The sequence below is a fragment of the Nyctereutes procyonoides genome, unplaced genomic scaffold (genome assembly GCF_905146905.1).
Source record: "Nyctereutes procyonoides isolate TBG_1078 unplaced genomic scaffold, NYPRO_anot_genome, whole genome shotgun sequence".
NCBI lineage: Eukaryota > Metazoa > Chordata > Mammalia > Carnivora > Canidae > Nyctereutes > Nyctereutes procyonoides.
This window is the reverse complement of record NW_026575030.1, coordinates 8,906,956-8,931,653: the sequence shown is the minus strand read 5'-3', so window position 1 is coordinate 8,931,653 and position 24,698 is coordinate 8,906,956. Positions and strand designations below refer to the sequence as shown.

Genomic DNA, 24,698 nt, shown 5'->3' with positions numbered 1-24,698 from the left:
GCGGCAGAGCCTAGACTAGAACCCAGACTTCCTGACTTCTCGGGTCCAGTGCCCGCCTCCCAACATCGCGCTGCGACGATCGGACTCAGGCAGGGCGAAATAAGTAAAACTGAGGATTCGACGAGGCTTAGAAGTCTGCGTTTCATTCTGCTCGGGACCTGGCAGGTGCCCTGGGGCAGGAAGCACCTGCTCCCGGAGGCTTTGCCGGGGGGGGTAGGGGGCGTAGGGGGCGTAGGGGTCTGACACCCTCCCCAGCAGCTGCCTCGCCCTCTGGGGTGAGAGGGGCTGCCACCGGGCGCGGTGCCTCTGCCGGCTCACGGCGGCGTCCGGGCAGCGCCCGCCCCACCGCGCGGCCCTCCCCGTCGGCGCGGGGTAAGCGCTGCCTCCGGCACACGCCCGGCGCACTCACGTCTCCACGGGCACGCCCCGCCCCGCCCCGCCCCGCCCCGCGCTCACGGTAGCGGCGCCCACCCCACCCCGTCCGCCCGGCGCCGGACCTCCCAACGCTGCCCCGCCCGGGAGGAGGAGGCCGGCGAGGGCAGGACCCCGGCGGCCGCCCCGCCCGCCCCGCCCCGCCCCGCCCCGCCCCGCCCCGCCGGGCCCTGCCTCTGGGCCGGCCGGAGGATGTGAGCTCACGCCCGCCTCCCCGCTGCCGGCGCCGCCAGGAAGCGCCCGCCGACGTCCGCCGACCGGCCGGCGGGGGTGCCAGCGGCGCGCCAGGCCCCGCCCTCCCCGCGCCGCATCCGTAGCCGCTTCCCGGGAGGGGACGGAATGAAGGCGGGCGGCGGGGCCGACGCCGCGCCCCGCTCCTAGGCGCCGCGCAGCCCCCGGCCCGAGAGGCGCGGGCGGGGCGCGGGCGCGGGCGGGGCGCGGGCGCAGGCGCAGGCGCACGCCCGCCCCCGCGCTTCCGGCCGGGCCACGTGACCGCGCGCGCACGTGTTCCGGCCGCTCGGCGCCGCCGGTCGGGACCTCCTCCGGGTGCGGCCGGGCCGCTGCCCACCGTCAGCTCCGGCAGGCGGGGCGGGAGGCGACGCGGCGCCCCCGGAGCCGGGCGGAGCGGCGGGCGCGGGGGGCTGGCGGCGGCTTCGCCATGAACCCCAGGGGCCTGTTCCAGGACTTCAACCCGAGTAAGTTCCTCATCTACGCCTGCCTGCTGCTCTTCTCGGTGCTGCTGCCGCTCCGCCTGGACGGCGTCATCCACTGGAGCTACTGGGCCGTCTTCGCCCCCATATGGCTGTGGAAGCTGCTGGTGGTCGCCGGCGCCTCCGTGGGCGCAGGCGTCTGGGCGCGCAACCCCCGCTACCGCACGGAGGGGGAGGCCTGCGTGGAGTTCAAGGCCATGTTGATCGCCGTGGCCATCCACCTGCTGCTGCTCATGTTCGAAGTCCTGGTCTGCGACAGGGTGGAGCGGGGAACCCACTTCTGGCTGCTGGTCTTCATGCCGCTCTTCTTCGTGTCCCCGGTGTCCGTGGCCGCCTGCGTCTGGGGCTTCCGACACGACCGCTCGCTGGAGCTGGAGATCCTGTGCTCCGTCAACATCCTGCAGTTCATCTTCATCGCCCTGAGGCTGGACAGGATTATCCACTGGCCGTGGCTGGTGGTGTTCGTGCCCCTCTGGATTCTCATGTCGTTCCTCTGCCTCGTCGTCCTCTATTACATCGTCTGGTCCCTCCTGTTCCTGCGGTCCTTGGATGTGGTCGCCGAGCAGCGGAGGACACACGTGACCATGGCCATCAGCTGGATAACGATTGTCGTGCCCCTGCTCACTTTTGAGGTTCTGCTGGTTCACAGATTGGACGGCCACAATACCTTCTCTTACATCTCCATATTTGTCCCCCTTTGGCTCTCTTTGATAACTTTAATGGCCACGACGTTTAGGCGAAAAGGAGGCAACCATTGGTGGTTTGGTATTCGCAGAGATTTCTGTCAGTTTCTGCTTGAAATTTTCCCCTTTTTAAGAGAATATGGGAACATTTCCTATGATCTGCATCACGAAGATAGTGAAGATGCCGAAGAAACATCAGTTCCAGATGCTCCTAAAATTGCTCCGATGTTTGGAAAGAAGGCCAGGGTAGTTATAACCCAGAGCCCTGGGAAATATGTCCCCCCACCTCCCAAGTTAAATATTGATATGCCGGATTAAACAACTCTTCTGGAGAGCACCCATCTGCCAAACAGGAACCGTATAGACACATGCAAAATCCACCCTATTTTTGCCTTTGTTCATCCTTCCCAAACTTGTAACTGAAAATAGGCTCCAAACACCATTATCTCATGCCTTGTTTGAGATTGACGTCTGTCAGTCACTCATCAGTATGCACCATAGATGTAGGAGGTTGTTTTAATATATGGCGCTGTGTGTGTGTGTGTGTGTGTGTGTGTGTGTGTGTGTGTGTGTGTGATGTGTGGTGTATACGTGTGAGAGAACTTGCTTTCCAGGCTGATGCTTTAAAAGCTGGTTTGGGAGCAGTCAGTTGAAGAGGAGGTCCTCAAATGAAATAAATACACAGTTGGGTTTTTTTTTTTTTTTAACGGTACTCCGCCTATGGAAAGTATTGTTTAAAAGTATTTTTATACACTGCTAGTCTCGAGTTGTATTTCAGATCGTGCCTGTTGTGACATAATAGCAAATGTAAAGAATTCTCTTTCCCACCACTTGTTTATAAGCCTTAGAGTTATTTTTAGCGTTCCTACTGTTAAAATAGTTTTTCTTTGGGCTTTGCTGATACTGGTCTTTAATATCAGAAAAGGTGAATTTTTCTAATGAAATGAATCCATGCATATGATATTTATATGAATATTTTAGCAATGTAATATATGTTATGTTGAATTCTAGTTCTGTGCGTTACTGTATTCTAGTTACTGTGCGTTAATGTATTACGTTAAAGTATTTTTTTAAGTATATATGTGAAGATACATGTCTATTGTAGATGTCCTTAAAGATTGCATAAACCAGTAATAGGTGCCCAATGTAAGATCCTCTCAAAGTATTAGGTGTGAATAGGGATCAAAATCCCACGTATCTTAATATTCAGGTATTAGATGACTCAGTCTACACAATTTTAAGGTTTCTGTTAGTAGAGGGAGGAGCCCCATCCTTTGGGGGGGACATGCTCCAGAGTGTTACCAGGCCATAAGGTGACACTGTTATTTAGCACCTTGAATTTTCCCACATGGTTAGTAACACCTCCTCAGTGACAATCAAAATTAGCAACAGGTGATTTGTTCATTAAGAGTCTTAGGATATTACTGGGCTATAATAATAAAAAATGTTACTTGTCACCAGAATGCTGAAGAGAGTGGCTTTAACCAAAAAATGGCCAACAAGATTAGGTATTATTTCAAGGCCCAGACTTTTTCATCTGTCAGCAATAGGGAAAGAATAGTTGAGGTTATTTTTTTTTAATTTTTATTTATTTATGACAGTCACACACACAGAGAGAGAGAGAGAGAGGCAGAGACACAGGCAGAGGGAGAAGCAGGCTCCATGCACCAGGAGCCCGACGTGGGATTCGATCCCGGGTCTCCAGGATCGCGCCCCGGGCCAAAGGCAGGCGCTAAACCACTGCGCCACCCAGGGATCCCAGTTGAGGTTATTTTTAAAAGAAGTACAGGGTACTAACTTAGTGACTTAGTGGTACACCAGGGAAATCAGAAAGGCAAAACCCAGATTCTGGGAGAAGAGTGTTCTCCTGATTGAGAACAAAGAAGTACTTTCAAAAAGAGGTTGAAATCGAAAGTGGTGATGTTATTACTGGAGAAACTGAAGGAAGGAATCCATTTTTATCATTAGCAACTTAGTACAAATGATCTAAATTGGTAGCCATGTGAACGAAGTCAGTAACTCGGTTTACCAAGCGAGGAGCCTGCCAGCAACAACAGCTGGTCCCAGGAGCCTGGCTTCCTGAAAGCCCGAGGATGCCACAGCTCAGTTCAGTCACCTAAGGACTGCCAGGCTCCCTCGCCGTGTCTGTCTGTCTGTCTCTCACACACACACACACACACACACACACACACACACACACTTAACACCAGCCCTCGGAATGTGGGAAGCAGCCTCCAGCAGCAGTAACGTTTCATCAACAAGGATTCATTCGTCTTCTCAAATATTTATTGAGGACCTACCCTGAGCCAGACGTGATTCAAATGCGGTCCCTCCCCACACTCACAAAATACACAATCCAAAGTGACAATGAGAAGATCATGCTCATCACAGCAGCCTACCTGTGGGAGGGAACAAGCCAAGAGCGGGATATGCAAAATGCCACCTGGAACTTCTGCCAATCTTTGTTTTCAGGAGCAGAGAGCCCCTGGTCGCCCCTCTACTCCCAGGTAATACTTCAAAGACCTTGGCTTGCACTTGATTGAGTAGGATTGAGGAGTGGAGGGAAGGGTTTGGAGGCAGCAGTGAGATCCCAGCCCCTCCTGGCTACAGTTTCAGGCTAGGGCTTGCTGACAACTGGTGCAGCCCCTCCTGGCAGTGATGGGTCCCTCCTTCCCCACACTGACCCAGCCTCCCCAGTGTTAGAGAGCCAGGGTCTGAAAGTGGTAAGTTTTCTCCCCCAGGTAGACCGTCTCCTGTTGTACCTCATCTTGGCCTCAAAAACAGTAGATAAAAACTGGGAGTGACAGGTTGTGGAAAATGAATCCACAAAAATTATTAAAATCTGTCATCTGTGCCTAGGGTCTTATTAATTGCCTTGTAACACAGACTACCCACAATATTTAGCACGTGTCAGATTCTGAGTGTAGTTTCTCCTGTAGGATGATGTATTAGCCTTTACTCAGAAATCTCCATGGCTTCTGATTACAGACTCCTGCTCTACAAGTCAGCTGCTGTGACGGCCATGGGGCTGATCCAGGTCTGCTCCACAATGCGTCCCTTAGGCCATCCGGGGGCCCAGGTAGAGGAGCAGTGTTCCCTGGGGCATGTTCTTCTTTCTCATGGCAGAAGCACAAGAGGCCAAGCCAACCCCTGCAAGCACAACATTGCCCCTGCCCACACGCGATGTATAGCGGGTGTACTCATTCTGTTGGCCAAAGCACAAAGCCACACCCCACCCTCTGGGGTGGGCCACTACATGCCCAGGGAACAATGACAATCTGCACTGATGTCGCCAGATAGTTTTAAAGACTGGAAAGGAATCGTGAAACTTGCGGCAGATAGTGAATGATTTTCCTCCCCTGTGTTACAAACCTCCTGTAATTTTAAAAAGTTGTTTCTAATAAAATTTAGGGAATCTGTTTGGAGGGAGGGAGACAAGGGATGTGAGGTGAAATGGAGAAAACCCTGCGGTTAGACCCCTCCGGAAACTAGGGGAGGCTCTGCCCAGGACAGTTTTAGGTCAAAAAGGGACTGGGAGCCCAGCCAGGGAGGGGGCGCCAGGACACGTGGAAGAAGGGAGTCTAGATGGGCCTTGGCAGGCACAGGACAGAAGGGGCAGGCCCTCCCAGCCACCTGCTCTGGGGTTCAGGGTGGCAAACGACAGGGCTGGTTCCATCAAGAGAACCTTCTGGAGAGTACAGCAGTTCCACGGTGATGGGAGGCCTTGGATCTAGTCAGCAAGTAGAAGTAGACCAAGTATTTTATTTATTTTTTTTATTTTTATTTTTTGCACTTAACCACTAAATCTTTATTAATTGAATTTTTATTATAACATCAATACAATATTAGTAAATAGAAATACAGCAATAAAATGGGGAAGGGTAGGGAGGTGGTTGGGGTAGGGAGAAGAGGCAGGGGTTAAGTAGGAGGCCCACAGAGAGGGTTCTTCTTCATCACTTTTCTGTAACTTCTATGAATATTTACCATCCATCATTACCAAGTTTATTCCGGCAAGAATTCCTCAAAGAGTATCTACTTGTCATGACTCTCCAAAGCCTTTGCTCACAATCTGGATCCCTGGAGTTAACACCCAGGGCAAAGAGCCTCTTTTAAACTATTCATCCAATCACTTTTGAACTTTTTCCCACTAGAGTTTTATCCATGTCCAATTTGCTCTAAATAGGTTCATCTCCCTGTAGTTCCCTCTGAGTTTATTTGCAAACTTTAAGGGTAACAATCATAGGGTAAAGGATCACAAGTAGGTACACATGTCCACTTAGAGTTATCTAATATCTAATGATTTTTCTAGAGAACTGTGCTCTTCCCTTACCTCGGGGAAGGTGAATGGGTTTCCATCCTGCCCCAATCTGGAAGCAGACTTCCCCTGTTCCTACTGAGTGCTTCAGCCCCTCGCCACTCCCCTGGGAGATCACTGGAACCCACACCAAGCAAGGATGGAGGGACCAAGCAAGAGTACTACACCCTCATGACTCCAAGTGATGACTGAGTCCAGGGTTGACTGAGGACTCCTGATGACAGCAACAACATTGTGGAAGGGACAGGGGTCTGTCATCCTTAGAGCTGTGGCTTGGGCGTCTTATTTTTGTTCATTTGATTTTGAGTGCAGTATCAGAGTTTAGAGGGATTTTTGTCTCCTTGATTAATATGATTTTCCAGGTTGTTGCATCCAGGATATAGTGGCAACAGCCTTAAACTTTGTTTTTGCTCCTACCCCAGAGCCCCTGGGGAGGGTCTGGCTACCCCTGCCCAGCCCCGCTGTCAAGGAAACTCCATCAGAAATTCAACTGGCTTCCAAACTGGGAAGAAAAAAAAAAAAAAAAGTAGACCAAGGGAAGTTGAGCTGCCCCCAACCCAGGGCACCTGGCGAGGCTGCTGCAGCTGGTGCTCCCATGCTGGCCGCCTGACACTGCCACCAGGGCCATCCCACTGCCACAAGCAATCCTCAACTGTCCCTGCCATGGGCTCAGGATTAAAATGCCAGGAGGGATGTTATGGGCAAAGCTCAGGTCTGCCTTCATCTCCGTCAGAGACTCCCTGGCTCCTTCAGCCTTGGTAGGAGGGAGGCCTCTGCTGGAACCCCGTAGAGGATCCCCCCTCCCCCCGCCCCGCCCCCCGGGGACGCCTGCGGGGCTCAGCGGTCGAGCATCTGGCCTTCGGCTCAGAACGTGATCCCGGGGTGTCAGGATCGAGTCCCGCATCGGGCTCCCCACAGGGAGCCCGCCTCTCCCTCTGCCTGGGTCTCTGCCTCTGTGTGTGTGTCTCTCTAATGAATAAATAAATAAAATCTTAAAAAAAAAAAAAAGAAGAAGAAGAAGAGGATCTGCGCCCTAAGGAAGGATGCTCAGAGATGGTAAGTCCGCTCCACCAGTCCCTTGCCCCGTCCCCACCCCGCCTGCTCACCTGTGCCTGCGGCCAAGCAGCGGCTCGTCCCCCAGGGAGGAGGGGGCAAGCCACAGGCCCCCCCAGTCGCGTCATCCACCTGGCCACCCAGGGCATTTGGACAGGTCTCACGGTCCTCTCCTTGGTCCTGTTTCCATCTGTCCCCAAGGTGTGGATGCCTGCAGTCACCGCAGCGGGCTGCGTGCTGCAGCCGCGGGCCCAGGGGTCGCCAGGAGGCGGCTGGGCGGGAGGCGGCCCCAGCCTTGGTCTGCAAGGCGCCACGGTGACCGCTCCTCCTACTCCTCGAAATGGGTTTTGCCTGCAAAACTACGGTCATTTTGCATTAAAGAAAGTTAACATGACGGATTTATTGTTTTTTTACGTGAATTAATATTTTTTAAAGCTATTGGCTTTAATTCCATCCATGGCAAATGTTGACACAATTCAAACAAAAGCTCCTGGGGGTCCTCAGTCATTTTTTTTAAGTTTTTTTTTTTTTTATTTATTCACTCATGATAGACATAGAGACAGAGAGAGAGAGGCAGAGACACAGCAGAAGCAGGCTCCATGCCAGGAGCCGAATGCGGGACTCGATCCCAGGACCCCAGGATTGCACCTGGGCCAAAGGCAGGCGCTAAACCACTGAGCCACCCAGGGATCCCGCCTCAACCATTTTTAAGTGTGTGACGGGTTCTGTGACCAAAAGCTTCGAGAACAGCTGCCCTGTATTACAGTGGGGGAAGGAGAGGACAGAAAATTAAAACTGGGTAAAATTTATTCAATTCAGTATGACATAGCAGGGTTGCAAAATAACAGATGCTGTCCTTTTTTAAATAAAAAAATATATATTTATTTATTTTAGAGAGAGAGAGAGAGAGAATGGGGAGGTGCAGAGGGAGTGGGAGAGAGTCCCAAGCCGACTTGTGCTGCACGTGAAGCCTGATGAGGGGCTCAATCTCATGACCCTGAGATCATGACCTGAGCCAAAATTGGAGAGTCAGATGCTCAACCGACTGAGCCACCTCCAGGCACCCGTTTCTGCAACAGATCACAGGATGGCTTCCCCCCTCTGCGACTCTCCACACTCCCTTTGTCCTCTACAGGCCCTGGTTCAGTTGTGTTACTAATCCAGTGGGATGCCTCACACGTTCGCCCGCCGCAGGGCCTGAGCCCTTTGCTGGTCCTGCTGGTGGCTTTCATTTCATTAGAACCAAGAGGAACCTAGGAGACCTCTTGGGCTCTGGCCACAAGCCTCTCTCCATTTTGTGGCAGTGACACTATTTGCCCTGGGCAGTCCTTCCAAAGGGCAGTCGTGTTGGCTGGGGTGGCTGGTCCTGATCTCCAGGAGGAAATGGGAATGGACGGCCACCCCCCAGGGTTCACAGGCCACCTTGCGTCTGTGTTTACAGGATGTCCTGTTTGTTAAACAGTTTGCGGAAGGGCAGGGCAGGGGAAGTGGGTTTTGAAGCCTTTCTCCACCGCAGCTCAGCTCTGCTCCCCACAGCCCCTGGCTCCTCCCTCCCCTGTGCTTGTGTCCCCTGCCCTTCTCACCCCGCACCAGGCCTCAGCCACAGCGACCCGGGGCCTCAAGCTCTCTCCTGAGACACTAGTGACACTGCTGTGCAGAATCTGGGGCCTTGTGTCCGTCACATCTTTTGTTCCGCACAAACCCCTGTTGGCTCCCCTACCCTTGCCCTCCTGGCCAAGTGCCTCCCATGACCCATCCACAAGTGACTCCAACCCTCCTTCCTCTTCTCCACACTGTGACCCTCCTCCCCTGCCCTTCCCTTGGCCTGAGCCACCCTCTGGAGCTGGAATGTGACCAGCCACATGCAGCTAAAGTTCCACCTGGTGCAGCCGCCTTGTCATCTTGACCTTGCCCTTACAGGCTTTAACCAGGGACAGTGAGTAGGGCGAGAAGTTCAAAGACTTGCCCAGCAGCCTGAGACCTTTCCAGCAAGTCAGCCCCCTGCCTCTACTGCCCCCGCCCCCCCTGCACACTGGGTGGCCAGCCACCAATGAGAACAAAGTCTGGGCCCCCCTACTCTCTGTGGCAGTTGCCCCAGACCAGTGCCAACATCCAGCCAGAGCTGCCCCCAACCTGCCCCTTGGCTGCCACTCCCCCTCCACTCCCACTTCCTGTTGGCAGCACGGGGGCCTTGCTGCCCTGGTCATTTGAATGCTGCTTAAGGCTCCTTGCTCTACTCAAGGCCTGGCTTATGCCTCTCTCAGTCTGCCTCCACTTCACTGCCCACTCTGCCCTTGGTCCCTGACGGATTCCTGTCCCTTTGCACAGGACACCTGACCCTGGTCTCCTGGCTGCCCTTGAGGACCAGGCCAGGTTCTGCCTGAGGACCAGAACCTGGTCTGGTCCAGGTGTGCTTGCTGGGACTCACAGGGGCTCTAACAACACCAGGCACACCCCCAAAGCTGGGAGATCAGGGCTGTGACCACCCTGGCCCAGGCCCAGTCCTCAGGAGTCCACATGGGGCCAGAGTGTCTGGTCTGGGATTGTCTCTCATGGTCACTGTCCTCCCAAGAGGCTTCGGGAAGAAGCCATAAGTGGAGAGAAGGGGCCTTGCCTGGGATGTCCCTGAGGCCCTGTACCCATATGCCCCATTTGACAACCCTTAGCAGGGGGAAAGGGCCATTTCAGAGCAGGCTATGGGGGCCATCCAGTGCTCCATGGATGTCCTGGCTCAGCCCCATGGGTCCATGGGAAGGAGAAGTCAGAAAGGAGGAAGATGCAAGCTCCACCCTGCAGAGGACCACATGCTGCCACATCACAAGGTCAGGCAACAGTTGGCCATGGCCAAAACCCCAATCTTAGCTCAGGCTGCCATAACAAAACACCACAAACTGGATGACCTAACACAGATTTATTTCTCATAGTTCTGGAGGCTGGAAGTCCAAGCCCAAGGTGCCAGCACGATCAGATTTTGCTGAGGACTCCCTTCACAGCTTGCAGACGGCTACCTTCTTGCCGTGTCCTCACATGGCGGAAAGAAAGAGGAAGCAAGTCTCTCTTGTCTCTTCTTAGAAGGACACTACCCTCATGACTTCATCAGAGCCTAATTACCTAACAAAGACCCCACCCCCAAATATTGTCACATTAGGAGATAGGGCTTGAATGTATGATTTGGGGGTGAGTGACACTGGTGCTGGGGGAGTGGGAAGGGATTGCCAGGAGCCTGGTGGGGCCTTGGGACGGCAGTCCCAGGAGAGGAGGGTAGGGCAGTGTGGAGCATAAATGGGGCCCACCTACTGCAGACGTGGAGGTGTCATAGCATGGGCTGGCCCAGGAATGTGGACGGAAGGAGGAAGGCTCAGGCAGGATGCCCGGGCAATAATTAGTGACTTAAACATCACAAGATATCACAAGAAATCCAGGGGCAGAATGAGCTGTGAACCTGGTGTCTGCTCAACATTTCATCAGGGAAGACTGGCCTTCCATCTTGCTGCCGTGCCATTCTCACCCTCAACCCCTGGGGATACCCGCCCCCACGGTCACCAGGCACAGCTGCAGGTGTCACAGTCATGTGAAGTGATGGCCATCCGAGAGGAACAGCACTTCCCCTGTATGTCTCTTTTTATCAGGGTGGAAAGCGTCCCCAGAATCCCAAGACCTTCCTTCATTCCACTAAGCGGGGATCAGGACACAGATTCAAGCACCAGCAAGAAGGTTGCAGCCCCCATGAGGGTGTAGAAGGGCCCTGATCCCCATCCTGATAGAGGGTGGAGGATTATCTCCTGAGTCACGGAGGTGAACCTGGGGACAGTCGAGTTCCCTAGGGGTGGTGGTGGGCAGAGGGACACTCAGGGGACCGTATGTCCATGTTCCTTTGGGAAGGATCCAGGAGGTGAGGGAGGGAGTAAGGAGAGAGAGGAACGAACCTGGAGGGCTGAATGGTGAATTTTAATACACAGAAGGCCATGGCAGCAGCCAAAGGGTTTAAGCAGATTTATGTTTTAAAAGATCATTCTAGGGGCACTCAGGTGGTTCAGTGATTGAGCGTCTGCCTTTTGGCTCAGGGCATGATCTCAGGGATCATGCTATTGAGTCCCACATCAGGCTACCCACAGGGAGCCTGCTTCTCCCTCTGCCTCTCTCTGTGTGTCTCTCATGAATAAATAAATAAAATCTCTAAAGTAAAATAAAGTAAAAGATCATTCTATCAGAGAAAAAAAAATTAGAAAGAACCTAAATGCCCAAGAATTGGGGATTAGTTAAATACTTCATGCATACAAAGACTGGAATCTTAAGCAGTCTCTTAAAAAGATTTTATATATTTTATAAAGAAATTTCATAACTTACTTTATAAAATAAATATTTTATAAAGAATTTTCAGAGTCTAAGAAAATATAATAGTATACTAAGTTGGGCGAGGGCCGGAGGGAAATGCAACACAAAAACAACATTAAGGGACACCTGGGTGACTCAGCCGTTGAGCATCTGCCTTCGGCTCAGGACACAATCCCTCTGTCCCCGGGAACGAGTCCCGCATCGGGCTCCCTGCATGGAGCCTGCTTCTCCCTCTGCCTGTGTCTCTGCCTCGCTCTCTCTGTGTCTCATAGAAAAAAGACCAAAAGGAAACAAAACCAAGTGGTACAGGTGCTTTTTCTTTCTACTTTTCCATACTTAATCATTTTCCTACAATGAGCATATATGAGTTTTATATTCAGGCAAGTAATTTCGAATTTTGACAAAGTAAGATTACTCAAGGGACAGTGAGTAAAGGGGCAAGGGAAAGTAGAGGCATTTATGAAAAAGATCTGCTACCAACCTGGGACATAGGGCAGGCTGAGTTCGAGATGTGACCCAAGCAGTGAGGCAGGAGGACAATTTGGAAACCTCTCCTGGTGCCGGAAGTGAAGGGGCCTCCTGGCAGGGACCACCTCGTGGAGGGTAACAGCAGCCCCCACCCAGACCCCCAGGCCCTGTGTCCGTGTCCGGCCAAGCCTTCTTTCCTCTTACAGGAAGACCACGGAGTCATCTGCGCTGGACCTGAGACAGCCAGCCCTACCCAGTGCAGCCCAAACGGAGCAGCAGAGAGTCTTCCCCTTGGCCCCATCACTTCCTGGACCCTAAGCCCACCCTGGCAGCCCGAGATCCTACAGGCCACTCTGATGTCAGCCTCACCCCAAAGAACACTGCCCCTGAGCCCCCCGATCAGGGTCTGTTTAGGCTCTGGAGGAAGTGGTCCTGATGATTACCAGCACTTTCCAAGAGTCAGAAAGAATCCAGGGGTGGAAATCTTCTCCAGCACACACTGACCTGTTCGTCTCCATTCACTTTGGCACCTGGAAATCACGCAGGCGCAGCTATCAGAACTCATCTCCACCATCCCCGAGCCAAGCACAAAACACAAAGTCTCCTGGGGAGAAGAGCCCAGGTTAGGGGCCAGAGACCTGGGTTTAAATTCCCCATGAAAGCCACTGAGCTCTCTGAGTCTTTAGGGTCAACTTTGAAAGGTAACCAAGGTGGTCACCATTGTGAGCACTAATGGCCTGAGATACAGGGGGGCAGCTCAATTCTTTTTTTTTTTTCTTTAAAGATTTTATTTATTTATTCATGAGAGACACACACAGAGAGAGAGAGACTCCCTGAATGGGCCTGGAATGCCTGGCAAGTTTCCCAGGAAGCACCCCCACCAGCCCGGGGTTGCCCCCCAACCCTGACCGCAGCCTCAGTGACTTTCAGCCTGCAGCTGCTCTGGATCCTTCCCCCCTGAATCAGAGCGCCCTTGCGCTGCTCACGGGAACCCCGCATGGCTGGCTGTGGCCTGGGCCGCGAACCTCCCAAGGCTTTCCCACGCTCTTCCCTCAGGCTGGTGGGTAGGCTGGGCCATGCCTTCGTTCATGCCTACACCCCACCGAGCCTGGAGCCCAGCAGGTGATCAAGAAATAATTCTTGAGAGAGAGAAGGAAACTTCAGGTCTGGCCCCTTCTTTCCTCCCCACGTGAATCAGCAACAGACACACCCCAAACCTGGCTGTCAGGTCAAGGAATGGAGGCACAAGCCCAAGGTAGCTCAGTCTGGATGTAAGTGTATTAGTTTCTTATGGCAGCCATAACGAAGTACCCCAAACCGACGACCTGAAACATTTATTCTCTCACAGATCTGGGGGCTAGACGTCCAACGTCAAGGTGTCCATATGGCTGTGCTTCCCTGTAGGTTCTAGAGAAGAATCTTTTCCTTGGTGCTCTCCTTAGAGAGCTTCTGGTGGCTTCTGGTTGGCTTTCTTTGGCTTATAGGCACATCACCCCAATCTCCCCAGTCTCTGCCTCCGTCATCACGTGACCCTCTTCTTTCCATGTATGCAATTCTGTGTCTGAATCTCCCTCTCCTTTCCTTTGCAAGGACCCCAGTCGTTGGATTTGGGCCAACCCTAAGTCCAGGAGGACCTCACCTTAACTTGATTACATCTGCAAAGACCTCATTTCCAAAGAAGGTCACAATTCCAGGTAATCAGGCTTAGGACCCAAACAGGTCTTTTTAGGGGACACAATTCAACCTTAGCAAGAAAAATCACAGTAGGTGGCCTCACCTCTTTGCAGGAGGAGTGAGCCTAAATGCTAAGCAGCAAGATTTCTGCCATTTTGGGGAGACTTTCACCTAGAAGAGCCTACCTCCATCCCTGTCTGGGGAGCCTCCCACTCCCCTTTCAGGATTTCTGTCCCTGGCATTGGGGTGGGGGTGAAGTGAGAGAGACAGAGCTGCCCCGCTTGCCCTACAGCGACCAGGGCCCTTCCACTACCCAGAATCCCTGGACAGCATCTGCTCACAGCGCACCGAGCACCCGCCCGACAGAGCCATCCACAGCTGGGCCCTGCTCTGCGAGTTCACGTCCTACCTGAGGGGCCCCTGCAGGTGGGACACCTTCACCTGAGGAACTCTCCTGTGAGGGGCAACTTCAGAGCCTCAGGGTGCCTTCTGGCAGAACTATTTTGAGTCAGGAAGTCTTTCTTCAAAGCCAGGTAGGCCCAGCCCTCATCACTGAGCTGGTGAGGGGAAGAGGAGCAGGGCCCTGTGTGACCAAGGAAGGTGGTCGGGTGGTAGACTCCAGTTTGCAGAAGCTCGGGGAAGCACCAGCAGGGGGTGGTGCATCACCTGCACATCATCCAGGTGGCCGGGCAGCTGGAGGAGGTGCCCTCAAAGCTCTTCCTCTGCGGTGTTATCTCTGACGGTAATGCTAATTTGGCTGATGCTGTCAGCAACCAGAATCTGGCCAGACGGGCAGTCCTCACCCCAGCACACTCTGCGGGGAACCAGTGAAGGTCTGCGGCCCATGGTCAAATTACCTCTCTTCCTTCAGGTGTTAGCCTCAGCGCCACCTCCTCCAGGAAGCTTTCCTTGATACCCTTGCCCACTTCCTCTGCTCCATTAACACGATCTCCAACTATTTCTACATCTGACTCCTTCTTCCATGGCAGAGACCTCCTCTGGGGCTGAACCATGGCTGGTCATCCCTGGATCTCTGAGGGGCCTGGCACATTGTCAGTTTGAGAATAAACTGGACCTAGAGGGTGTTGTGCTAAGTGAAATAAATCAGACGGAGAAAAGACAAATACCGTATGGTCTCACTTATATGTGGAATCTATAAGAAGGCAAAACCAAACTCATAGATACAGGGAACAGATTGGTAGTTGTCAGATGTTGGGAGGCAGGTGGGGTTGTGTGAAATGGGTGAAGGGGATCCAAATGTACAAACTCTCGGTCATAAAATAAATAAGTTGTGGTCAGGAGGAGTAATGCAAAAAACAAAAACAAAACAAACAAACAAACAAAGAATAAACTGAGGAGTGAATGAGAGCATCTGTGCCAGTTCCTGGCTGGTCTGAAGAGTAAGAAGTGAGAAGCCAGACTGGAGAGAAGAGAGGCGCAGGGAGAGGGAACAGAGGCGGTGAGAAGCACCCCAAGCCAAGCCACCGAGAGGGTGGCCTCCGCAGCCAGGGCAGGGCCACACCTGGGAGTGGCACCGGGAGGGCAAAGTTCAGGCCCCGAGGCCCCAGGCAGAGGTGGGCGAAGGGCAGCCTCGGGGCAGCATCGCAAACTGCAGCGCCAGCGGGGGCCCTTCCCGGGCGTCTAACCCTGAGCAGGAGGGCCGCGGGGGCCTCAGTGGGCTCTGGGCCGCGGGGGGCTCAGCGGGCTCTGGGCCGCCAGCACTGCCCTGGGCCGCGGGGGCCTCAGCGGGCTCTGGGCCGCCAGCACTGCCCTGGGCCGCGGGGGCCTCAGCGGGCTCTGGGCCGCCAGCACTGCCCTGGGCCGCGGGGGCCTCAGCGGGCTCTGGGCCGCAGCGCGCTGCTCCAGGAGCCACAGCAAGCCCCGGGCTCCCTGCAGGTCCTGCCCCAGCAGCTTCTGCGGAGGCGCACAGAGCCCGCCATTTGGGCCCAGCCTGGCGCCGGCCTCCGAGCACCATGTGAGCCGGTGCATCGGGCCGAGGCCAGGGCCTCCCGGACACCCCCCCAGGGCTGCTCTGCGGCCGGCCGCGGGGCCCCGGCTGCCCCCTCCCCCAGGGCGGACACGGCCGGCCGAGCCGGTGCCGGTGCCGGAGGCCGCGGAGATCCGCAGGGAGCCGCCGTGTGTGTGCGCGGGTGGGAGGCCAGGGCAGCCCGGCAGTCCCCGCCCAAGAACACCCTCTGCACCTCTGGCCGCTCAGAGTCCCTCGCACTGTGTTGCCATGTGCCAGCTGGACTCAGGGCAAAGGCCCGGCAGGAGCGTGGGAGAGTGACGGCCCGCCTGCCCCGACCTAGGAGCCCAGGCTGGAAGGGCCGCAGGTCGGCGCCCAGCAAGCACTGCCCTGGGGGGAGGGTAGGCGCGGCGGGGAGGGGCAGGAAGGGGGCGGGGCAGGACGGGGGCGCGCAGGAGGGGGGCGGGCAAGAGGGGGCGGGGCGGGGCAGGAGGGGCAGGAAGGGCGGGGCAGGAGGGGGGCCGTTGGGCTGGCTTGGTCCCCGAGCGCAGGTGGACGCCGCCCGGCGCCCTGAGCCCGGGCCCCTGGCCTCCGCCGACTCTGGGGCGGCCCAAGGGCGTCCGGCCCGGGACGGTCAGTTCTGGGCGAAGGGCCCCGCCTCCCCGCCCCCGTGCGCCCGGCTCCCCTCCGAGGGGCTCCCCGCAGGGCCGGGGCACCTGGGCCGCCCGCTTCCCCCGGCGGCTCTGGGGGGCTGGCGCTGACGCTTTGGAGAGCCTGGCTGTGCGCGCAAGTTCATCTCTTTCTTGGGAGTCCAGGGAGCCCCCGGGTTTCCTGCCTCTCCCCTCGGGGCGCAGGCTGTCCTGCGGGCAGCGCGGCTCTCCGCGTAGAGAGCGTGCGCAGTAGCATCCTGAAGGAGCCGCCCCTTCACCTTCTTCATCCATCTGGCGTGCGCTCCTTTCCCCTCTTTCTTTTTTCAACAGTTTTCCGATAAGAACCCAGCCGCAGAGACTCCCGTTTCTCTAAAGCTGCTTTTGCCTCATCCTCCAGAAGGTCTGCAGAGGAACAGCCAGGGTCTCACTTGCCCGCCCTCCAGGGTCCCCAGTTTGCTCTCTCGCCATCCTGCGGCCCCTCTGCTTCCCCTGAGGGGGAGCTGCCCTCCAAGTCGACTTCTACTGGTCTCTGCCCTTGTTCTTCGCTTCCATGGACTGCGAGGGCTGTTTTGGTTGCAGTCACTTGAAAGGTGATGTGTTATCATCTATGGGTTTTTTTTAAGATTTTATTTATTTATTTAAGAGGAAGAGGGAGAGATAGCAGAGCAAGAGAGCGAGCGAGCGAGGGAGAGAGAGCATGAGCTGGTGGGAGCAGCAGCAGGAGAGGGAGAAGCAGGCTCCCCACTGCGCAGGGAGCCCAGCCCCGGGCTGGATCCCAGGGCCCTGATACAATGTCGGGGCCGAAGGCAGACACCCAACTGACTGAGCCACCCTGGTGCGCCACCATCCATTGTCTTAATCTTTCAGGTAGGGCTAAGCCATCACTCTGACTCGTCTGAATATTTCCATCTCTCATCTTTCAGGTCTTTTGGAAAATATTCTGTTTTCTTAAGACTTATTTTTATTTTTATTTTGAGAGAGAGAGACAAAGGTGGGGACGGAGGGAGAGAGAATCTCAAGCAGACTGGCAGAGCCCTGTACGAAGCTCAATCCCATGACCCTAAGATCACTACCTGAACTGGAACCAAGAGTTGGACGCTTAACCAATTGCACCACCCAGGCACCCCAGAAAATTCCTGTTTTAAGCTCAAGTAAAGAGTTGGCATTTTTTTAGCTCGTTATTGTCTTGGGTGTTGGTGTTTCCTTTTTCTAACAAGAAGAGAGCTATTATCCTACATAACTATGAATCCCAAAAGAGGACGGACTCTGTAGCTCGTTGGCTCAGTCACTAATGACATCATCCATCATCCAGAACCTATATGATTTCTTCTTCCATGTTATTGGCCTGAATAGGGCGATATAGCCATTCTTTTTTTTTTTAATTGTGGTAAAATATATAGAACAAAATTTTCCAGTTTTCACATTTTTAAATATACAATTCAGTGGCATTCGTTATATTCATGCAGTTGTACAATCACCAATTCTACCCATTTCCCAAACTTTTCATTATCCAAACACAAACTTGGCAGAAGCAACAACTCCCCATTCCCTTCTCTCCACAGTTCCCCAGGAACCTTGATTCTACTTCCTGTCTCTATGAATTTACCAATTCTAGATATTTCAGATAAGTGGATTCATAGAATATGTATCCTTTTGTGTCTGGCTTATTTCATTTAGCATTATTTCAAGGTTCATCCATGCTGTATCTTCTATCAGAATTTCACTCCTTTTTGGGGGGGTGAATAACATAGTCCATCATATGGATAGACAACATTTGTCTGATGGACATATATGCTGATGGACATTTGGGCTGTGTCCACCTTTTAACTATTTGTGAAAATGCAGCAACAAACAGCGACACACAGGATCTCTTCAAGTCCTTGTTCTCAATTTTTTTTGGGTATATACCCAGAAGGGAAATTGCTGGATCATACGATAATTCTCTTTAGCTTTTTGAGGCATTGCCAAACTATTTCCCACAATTTCTGTACCAGTTTACATTCCCACAAGCAATGTATAAGGCTTCCAGTTTCTCCACATCCTTATCAACACTTATTTTGTGTGTGTGTGTGTGTGTGTGTGTGTGTGTGAAAGCCATCCCAGTAGATGGTATCTTACTGTGGTTTTGAATGCTTCCCTAATGTTAAGTACATTGAGCAACTCTTCCTCTGCTTATTGGACACTTGTATATTGTCTTTGGAGAAATGTCTATTTAAGTCTTTGCCCATTTTCTAATTGGGTTGTTCATCCTGTTATTATTGAATTTTAGTTCTTCATACATTCTGGATGTTAATTCTTATTAGGTATGTGAATGCAAATATTTTCTCTTCTCTGGGTTCTTTCCACTCTGTTGATAATATCCTTTGATGCACAAAAGTTCTTCATTTTCATTAAGTTTAATTTATCCATTTTCCTTTTTGTTGCTCATGCTTTTGGAATCACCTAAAACTCCACTGCAAAATCCAAAATCATGAGACTATATACCTAAGCTTTCTTTTAGGAGTTGTATGGTTTAGTTCTTATATTTAGGCCATTGATCCACTTGAGTTAATTTTCTGTACACTGTGAGGCATAGATTCAACATCATTCTTTTGCAAGTGGAAATTCAGTTGTCCCAGCATCATTTAAGAGACTGGCCCTTCCCTACTAGATGGTCTTGGCACCCTTATCAAATATCAATTGGTTAGGGTGCCTGTGGCTCAGTCGGTTAAGTGTCTGCTTTTGGCTCATAATCCTGGGGTCCTGGGATTGAGACCCACTTTGGCCTCCCTATTCAGTGGGGAGCCTGCTTCTCCCTCTCCCTCTGCTGCTCCCCCTGCCTGTACTTTCTGTCTCTCTGTTAAATAAATGAAATAAATATAAATAAATAAATATCTTTAAAAAATCAATTGGTCATATAGATCAATGGGTTTATTTCTGGACTGTCAGTTCTATTTGATTTGTCTACATGTCTAACATTAGGCCAGTACCACACTATTTGATTATTGCAGCTTTGTAGTGAGTTTTAAAAATCAGTTAAGTGTGAATCCTATGATTTTATCTTTTTCCAAGACTGCTTTGGCTACTCAAAGTCTCTTGAAATTCCTTATGAATTTGACAATTGGCTTTTCCATTTCCACAAAAAAGGCTGCTGGGATTTTGTTAGGGATTGCATTGGATTTTTAGATCTTTTGGGAGTGGTTTTGACATTTTAACAATACTGTCTCCCTATCCCTGAACATATCTTTTCACTTATTTAAGTCTTCTTTATCTTTCTAGATAGATGATAGATAGATAATATATATATATATATATATATATACATACACATAAAGAGAGAGAGAGAGAATATCTATATATTAGTTTTCAGGGTAGAAATTTTTATTCTTCTTAGTTAAATTTATTCCTAGTTATTTTATTCTTTTAGATGCTATTGTAAATAAAATTGTGTTGCTAATATCTTTTGGGAGGGGTTGCTTTGCAAGTGTATAGAACCACAATGCATTTTTTTTGTGTTGAGCCTGTACCCTACAACTTTGCTGAATTCACTTATTAGCTCTAGTGGCTTTCTTGTGGATAGTTTGGGATTTTCTACAAATGGGATTATGTCATCTGCAAATAGAAATAGTTTTACTGGGCAGCCCAGGTGGCTCAGCGGTTTAGCACCACCTTCAGCCCAGGGCATGATCCTGGAGACCCGGGATCAAGTCCCATGTCGGGCTCCCTGCATGGAGTCTGCTTCTCCCTCTGCCTGTGTCTGTTCCCCCCACCTCTGTGTGTGTGTCTTTCATGAATAAATAAAATCTTAAAAAAAAAAGAAATAGTTTTACTTCTTCCATTTCAATCTGGATGCCTTTCATTTCTTTTTCCTTCTTTTTTTTTAAGATTTTATTTATTTATTCATGAGAGACACACAGAGAGAGAGAGAGAGGCAGAGACACAGGCAGAGGGAGAAGCAGACTCCATGAAGGGAGCCTGACGTGGGACTTGATCCCGGGACTCCAGGATTATGCCCTGGGCCAAAGGCAGGCACTAAACTGTTGAGCCACCCAGGGATCCCCCATTTCTTTTTATCTAACTTCTCAGGCTAGGCCTCTCAGTATGTGTTGAACAGCAGTAGTGAAACGGACATCCTTTGCTTGTTCCTGACTGCTTGAGGAACTCTTTCAATGCATTACCATTCAGTACGGTGTTAGCTGTTGTTTCCTATATGGCCTTAATCACATTGAAGCAATTCCCTCGAACTTCTAGTTTTCTGTGTGTTTTTATCATGAGAGGGTGTTAGATTTTGTCAAATGCTCTTCTGTGTTGATGGGGATGATCATGGTTTTTCTTTTCATCCTATTAATGGGTTGCATTGGGATGCCTGAGTGGCTCAGTGGTTGAGCATCTGCCTTTGGCTCAGGGTGTGATCCTGGAGTCCCCAGATCGAGTCCCACATTGGGCTCTCCACAAGGAGCCTGCTTCTCCTCCCTCTGCCTATGTCTCTGGCTCTCATTGCGTCTCTCATGAATAAATAAATAAAATCTTTAAAAAAAATGTGTTGCATTACATTGATTTTTTGGTGTTGAACCCCCTTGCACTCCTGGGATAAAACCCACCTGGTCATGATGTATAACCCTTTTATATGCTGTTGGATTCAGTTTATTATTATTTTGATGAGGATTTTTGCATCTATGTTCATAAGGGATATTGGTCTGTAATGGTCTTTTATGATAATATTTTTATCTGGGGCAATGGAGAAGGGAGCTCCCAAACTCTGAGCAGAACCAAGAAGGCAGCTCCAGAATATTTGGAGGCAAGTCTGTCAGCCTTATCGGGTCAGCATGGCCTCAGGGACCAGTTGGGAGGGCATTGGTGGTGTGGAGTCTCTGTGCAGGCAGGACTGTTGTAGAGGAGGCTCACGGCTGTGTCCTGAACCCCTGAAGAGAGTCTGGTACAGAGTAGATGCTCAATCGGTAATTGTGGAATGAGCTGATGAACTCAAAGTTGGAGAAGTTCCAAAGAGATCCAGTATGATCCTATTTATGTGAAGTTCAAAAGCTGGCAAGTCTAAACTCTGCTGTTTAGGAATGTTTAGACTGTGTTAACGTTTGGGAGCCTGCAAGGGGCTGGGAAGAGGCATGGGGGGGCGGTGTACACCAGCTAGGGTTGTTCTATTTCTTGACTGTGGTGCTGCAGCGCCGCCCTGTGGTCACCGAGGACATCACAGCCCAGTGGTGGCAGGGATTCCCCTGGTTGAGGCTGGGCTCCAAGCATCTCTGAGCACCCCAATTCCCAGGCGTTTGGAGCTCGTACCCCAAGCCCGCCCCCAGATACCTTAAGATCTGAGGACCAAAAAAAAAAAAAGATCTGAGGACCAGCATCCAGCCCTGAGGAGCAGGGCTGACCTCGGGGTGAGTGACGTGAGTAAGACAGAAAATGTAAGAAGGCACTTCCTGGCTCAGTTTGTTTGCTGGGTACTTGTGTGATCCTAGGAGTAAGCACCTCCTTAATTGTATGCTGTAGGCACCCTACTCACCTCACCCTAAACCCAGATCCGCTCAGAAGTCAGAGGATGCTGCAAAACCACGTGCATCCTCTTTCGTGCCGAATTGCAAATAGGTTAGTTTGGAGCGACTTTCACTGAGGCCGGGTTTTCCACCCTGTCCCAAGGATGGAACCGGTGGAGAGGGCCGGTTAGACTGCAGGCAGCGCCCAGACGAGGCAAGTGTCAAGGCAAAGGGGAAAGGGGCCGAGACATAAGGCCTTAGCACTGACTGAGAAAGGAGCACACGGATGGTGCCAGGATTAGCTCAGAGGAACCGATCTCCATAGAGAGCTGAACCTGCGCTGGCTCTGCCGGGATAGTAGCCACAGCAGAGCCGGGTTCATATCCTGACTGTGACAAGTGTGCCATCTATGGCCCAGATACACCGCTTACCAACACCCCCGACACACACACGCACCCAGATGTCATTACTAGGATACGCACTCACTGGTTTCTTAGTCTGACAGCCTCGTGGGAAGGCTGTGAACCCAAGGAGATAACCTTCACACGGCAGTGAGGCCAGTGAGCACCGACCCCCCCAGACCAAGTTACCAGCGGGCAAGCACATCCTGGGAACTGCTCAGAGGCAGGAAGACAGATCGTGGGTCTGGGGAAGGGCAGGTGGACGGGGTTTCCCAAAGCAGGCCAGGCTCACCCTTGAGGCTCTGCAAGGCAGCTTTATATGATAAACAGACAAACCACTTGTCCTTTTAATAATTGTGCCCATTTTATTGCACATTAGCCGAACTATAACCATCCGTCACAGCTGTGATTTATGTCTTAGGATAAGGCCGTGTAAAAGCAAGTTTGTAAAAACAGTAATGGTAGAGTAAGTTCTAAGTAACATACCGATGTGACAACATTGTGGCCTGTTAATACAGTGAGTGACAAATTGTCCTGATGTGCCTGGACTTTCCTGGTTTTAGCACTGTGTTCCATGTCCCAGGAACCCTCTCAGTCCCAGGAAAACCAGGACAATTGATGACCTGTGTGTAAGTGCCTGAGGGTTGGGAAATGCTGATTTCAGGCATTAGTGTCAGGCCTGGGCCAACTCCTGGTCCAACACCCACTGGCAGCCGGACTTCCTGGTGCTTTTGTAAGACCACAGAAGTTGTGGTAAGGTGCAAACGGGATAACCTAAATGAAGGCCCTGGTGGGGTCCGTGAACATGGTGGGTACTTAATCAGTTCAATATTCATTCAACAAATTTTTTTTGCAATAAAAAATTTGACACTTTTATGCAGGAACCAACAAAGTTTTAGTGTTTAATATTTAACAGCACAACTGACCAAAGTCCAAGATGTGAAGTTACCATGTTCAAGAAGCTGGGTGGGGAGGTTGGGTGGGGGGGGGAGGAATCACTCTACAAACTATATAATATGTGATAAGAAAGACACACACTTTGTAACAGAAAATATGTCTACACATACTAGTTGCTTCAGAAAGCCATTCACTCTTCTCTTGGCTTGTAAAAACGGTGTTCCAGATTTCAGTGTAAATTAGCAACCTTCAATTCATCGGTGTGGCAGGTATCTTGTTTTTACCTTCTAGTTCTTCCACCCCAGCCTGTGTCATGAGGTCTGCAATGTTTTTCTCCAGGTCGTCAATGTGACCACTCATGTCATCAATTCTTCCAATGATCTGGTTGGCCATGGTCTGAAATTTATCTAGCATCTGTTGCAGGAAATGTATGTGCCACTGAGGTGTGATCCTGCATGGTCTTAGGGTCAGACTCAGCCATGTCCCCAGTTTCCTTCATTCAACAAACACTGGAACACCAACTGCACGCCGTGCAGCATGCTGGGTCGCCCAACGCAGCAAAGAACAAGCTTATATTATCAGGAAGGCAGTTAACTCACAAAGGTGGTGACAGTAGAGAGGGGATGATATTGGAGTGCTCAGGGCAACATCTGGAGGAAGTAATACGCAACCTGAACCCTAAACAAGAAGCCTCAAGGCACAGGGCCTGGGGCCACCAAGTTACCAGTAGAAGGAGGGCAGGCCCAGTTGTGAGAGGGAGTGCAGGTCACCCAAAGGAATGGAAGCAGCACAGCCAAAGACCATGCCATGGAAGCCATCAAAGGAATTTGGAATTTTTGTTCTGGGCAATGGGAAGCCATTATGGTTTCAATGCAGAGGAGCATGACCTCATTTCTGGCTATAGTTAGAAAATAAATTCACCCAACAAAGGCAATTGCCTGAGCTCAAGCCAGATGCTGACTTGGGTCAAGGGGTGTAGCTGCAAAAATGAGGAGGCACCTCAGAGACAGACCTGGCAGGACTTTAGATCAGACATGGGAGGGGAGAGAGAGGAATCACGGGCAAGTAAACAACTCCCTGTGACCTGGGTCACGAGAAGCCATCGTTGGGGCATGTGTGGGGATGGGGGCTTTGGGAGACTTTAAGTCTGGCTTATGATAGGCTGAGTCTGAGCTGCTTGTGTAACATCCATGTGAAGCCAGGAGGGGATGCAGGCATATATCTGGGTTGGAGATTGGGACTTGGGGTGGAGACGCATCAGCTCACAGATGGATTCTGGTATTAACTCATTTAACATTCACCACACCATGAGGCAGGCACTAGTCTCACCCCCATGTACAAGCCCAAGGCAGAAAGGCCAATGAACGGGGCTCCAGTAGGGTATATTTTTATCCTTTTATTTATAATTCAACAGTTGGCCTAATGTATTGTGCTCTTGACTATTCTAGGTTGAGTACTCGGCAAGCCTTTAGGCCTTGGCTAAGCGAGCATCTGCTGAGCTTGTGCTGTTGGCCAGGGCAGCAGACAGTGTGAGAGGAGCCTAGGAGAACCCCTCCTTCTCTCCCTCCCTCTCCGTGATCAATACCTCTTCTGAAAAAACAAAAAAACAAAACAAAACAAAAAACCTCTTCTGGCCAGATATT

The 24,698-nt window shown here is 51.6% G+C and overlaps 1 protein-coding gene and 1 pseudogene across 1 annotated transcript; one reads left to right on the top strand and one right to left on the bottom strand.

Moving 5' to 3' along the window:
- Nucleotides 1-954: 954 nt before the first annotated feature.
- Nucleotides 955-2,835, top strand: TMEM185B (transmembrane protein 185B). Its single transcript, XM_055316233.1, has one exon. The coding sequence runs from the start codon at nt 1,091-1,093 to the stop codon at nt 2,141-2,143; it is 1,053 nt and encodes a 350-aa protein (XP_055172208.1). The 5' UTR covers nt 955-1,090; the 3' UTR covers nt 2,144-2,835.
- A 20,469-nt stretch (nt 2,836-23,304) lies between these two features.
- On the bottom strand, nt 23,305-23,536 carry LOC129503638 (heat shock factor-binding protein 1-like; annotated as a pseudogene).
- Between the last annotated feature and the right edge of the window lie 1,162 nt (nt 23,537-24,698).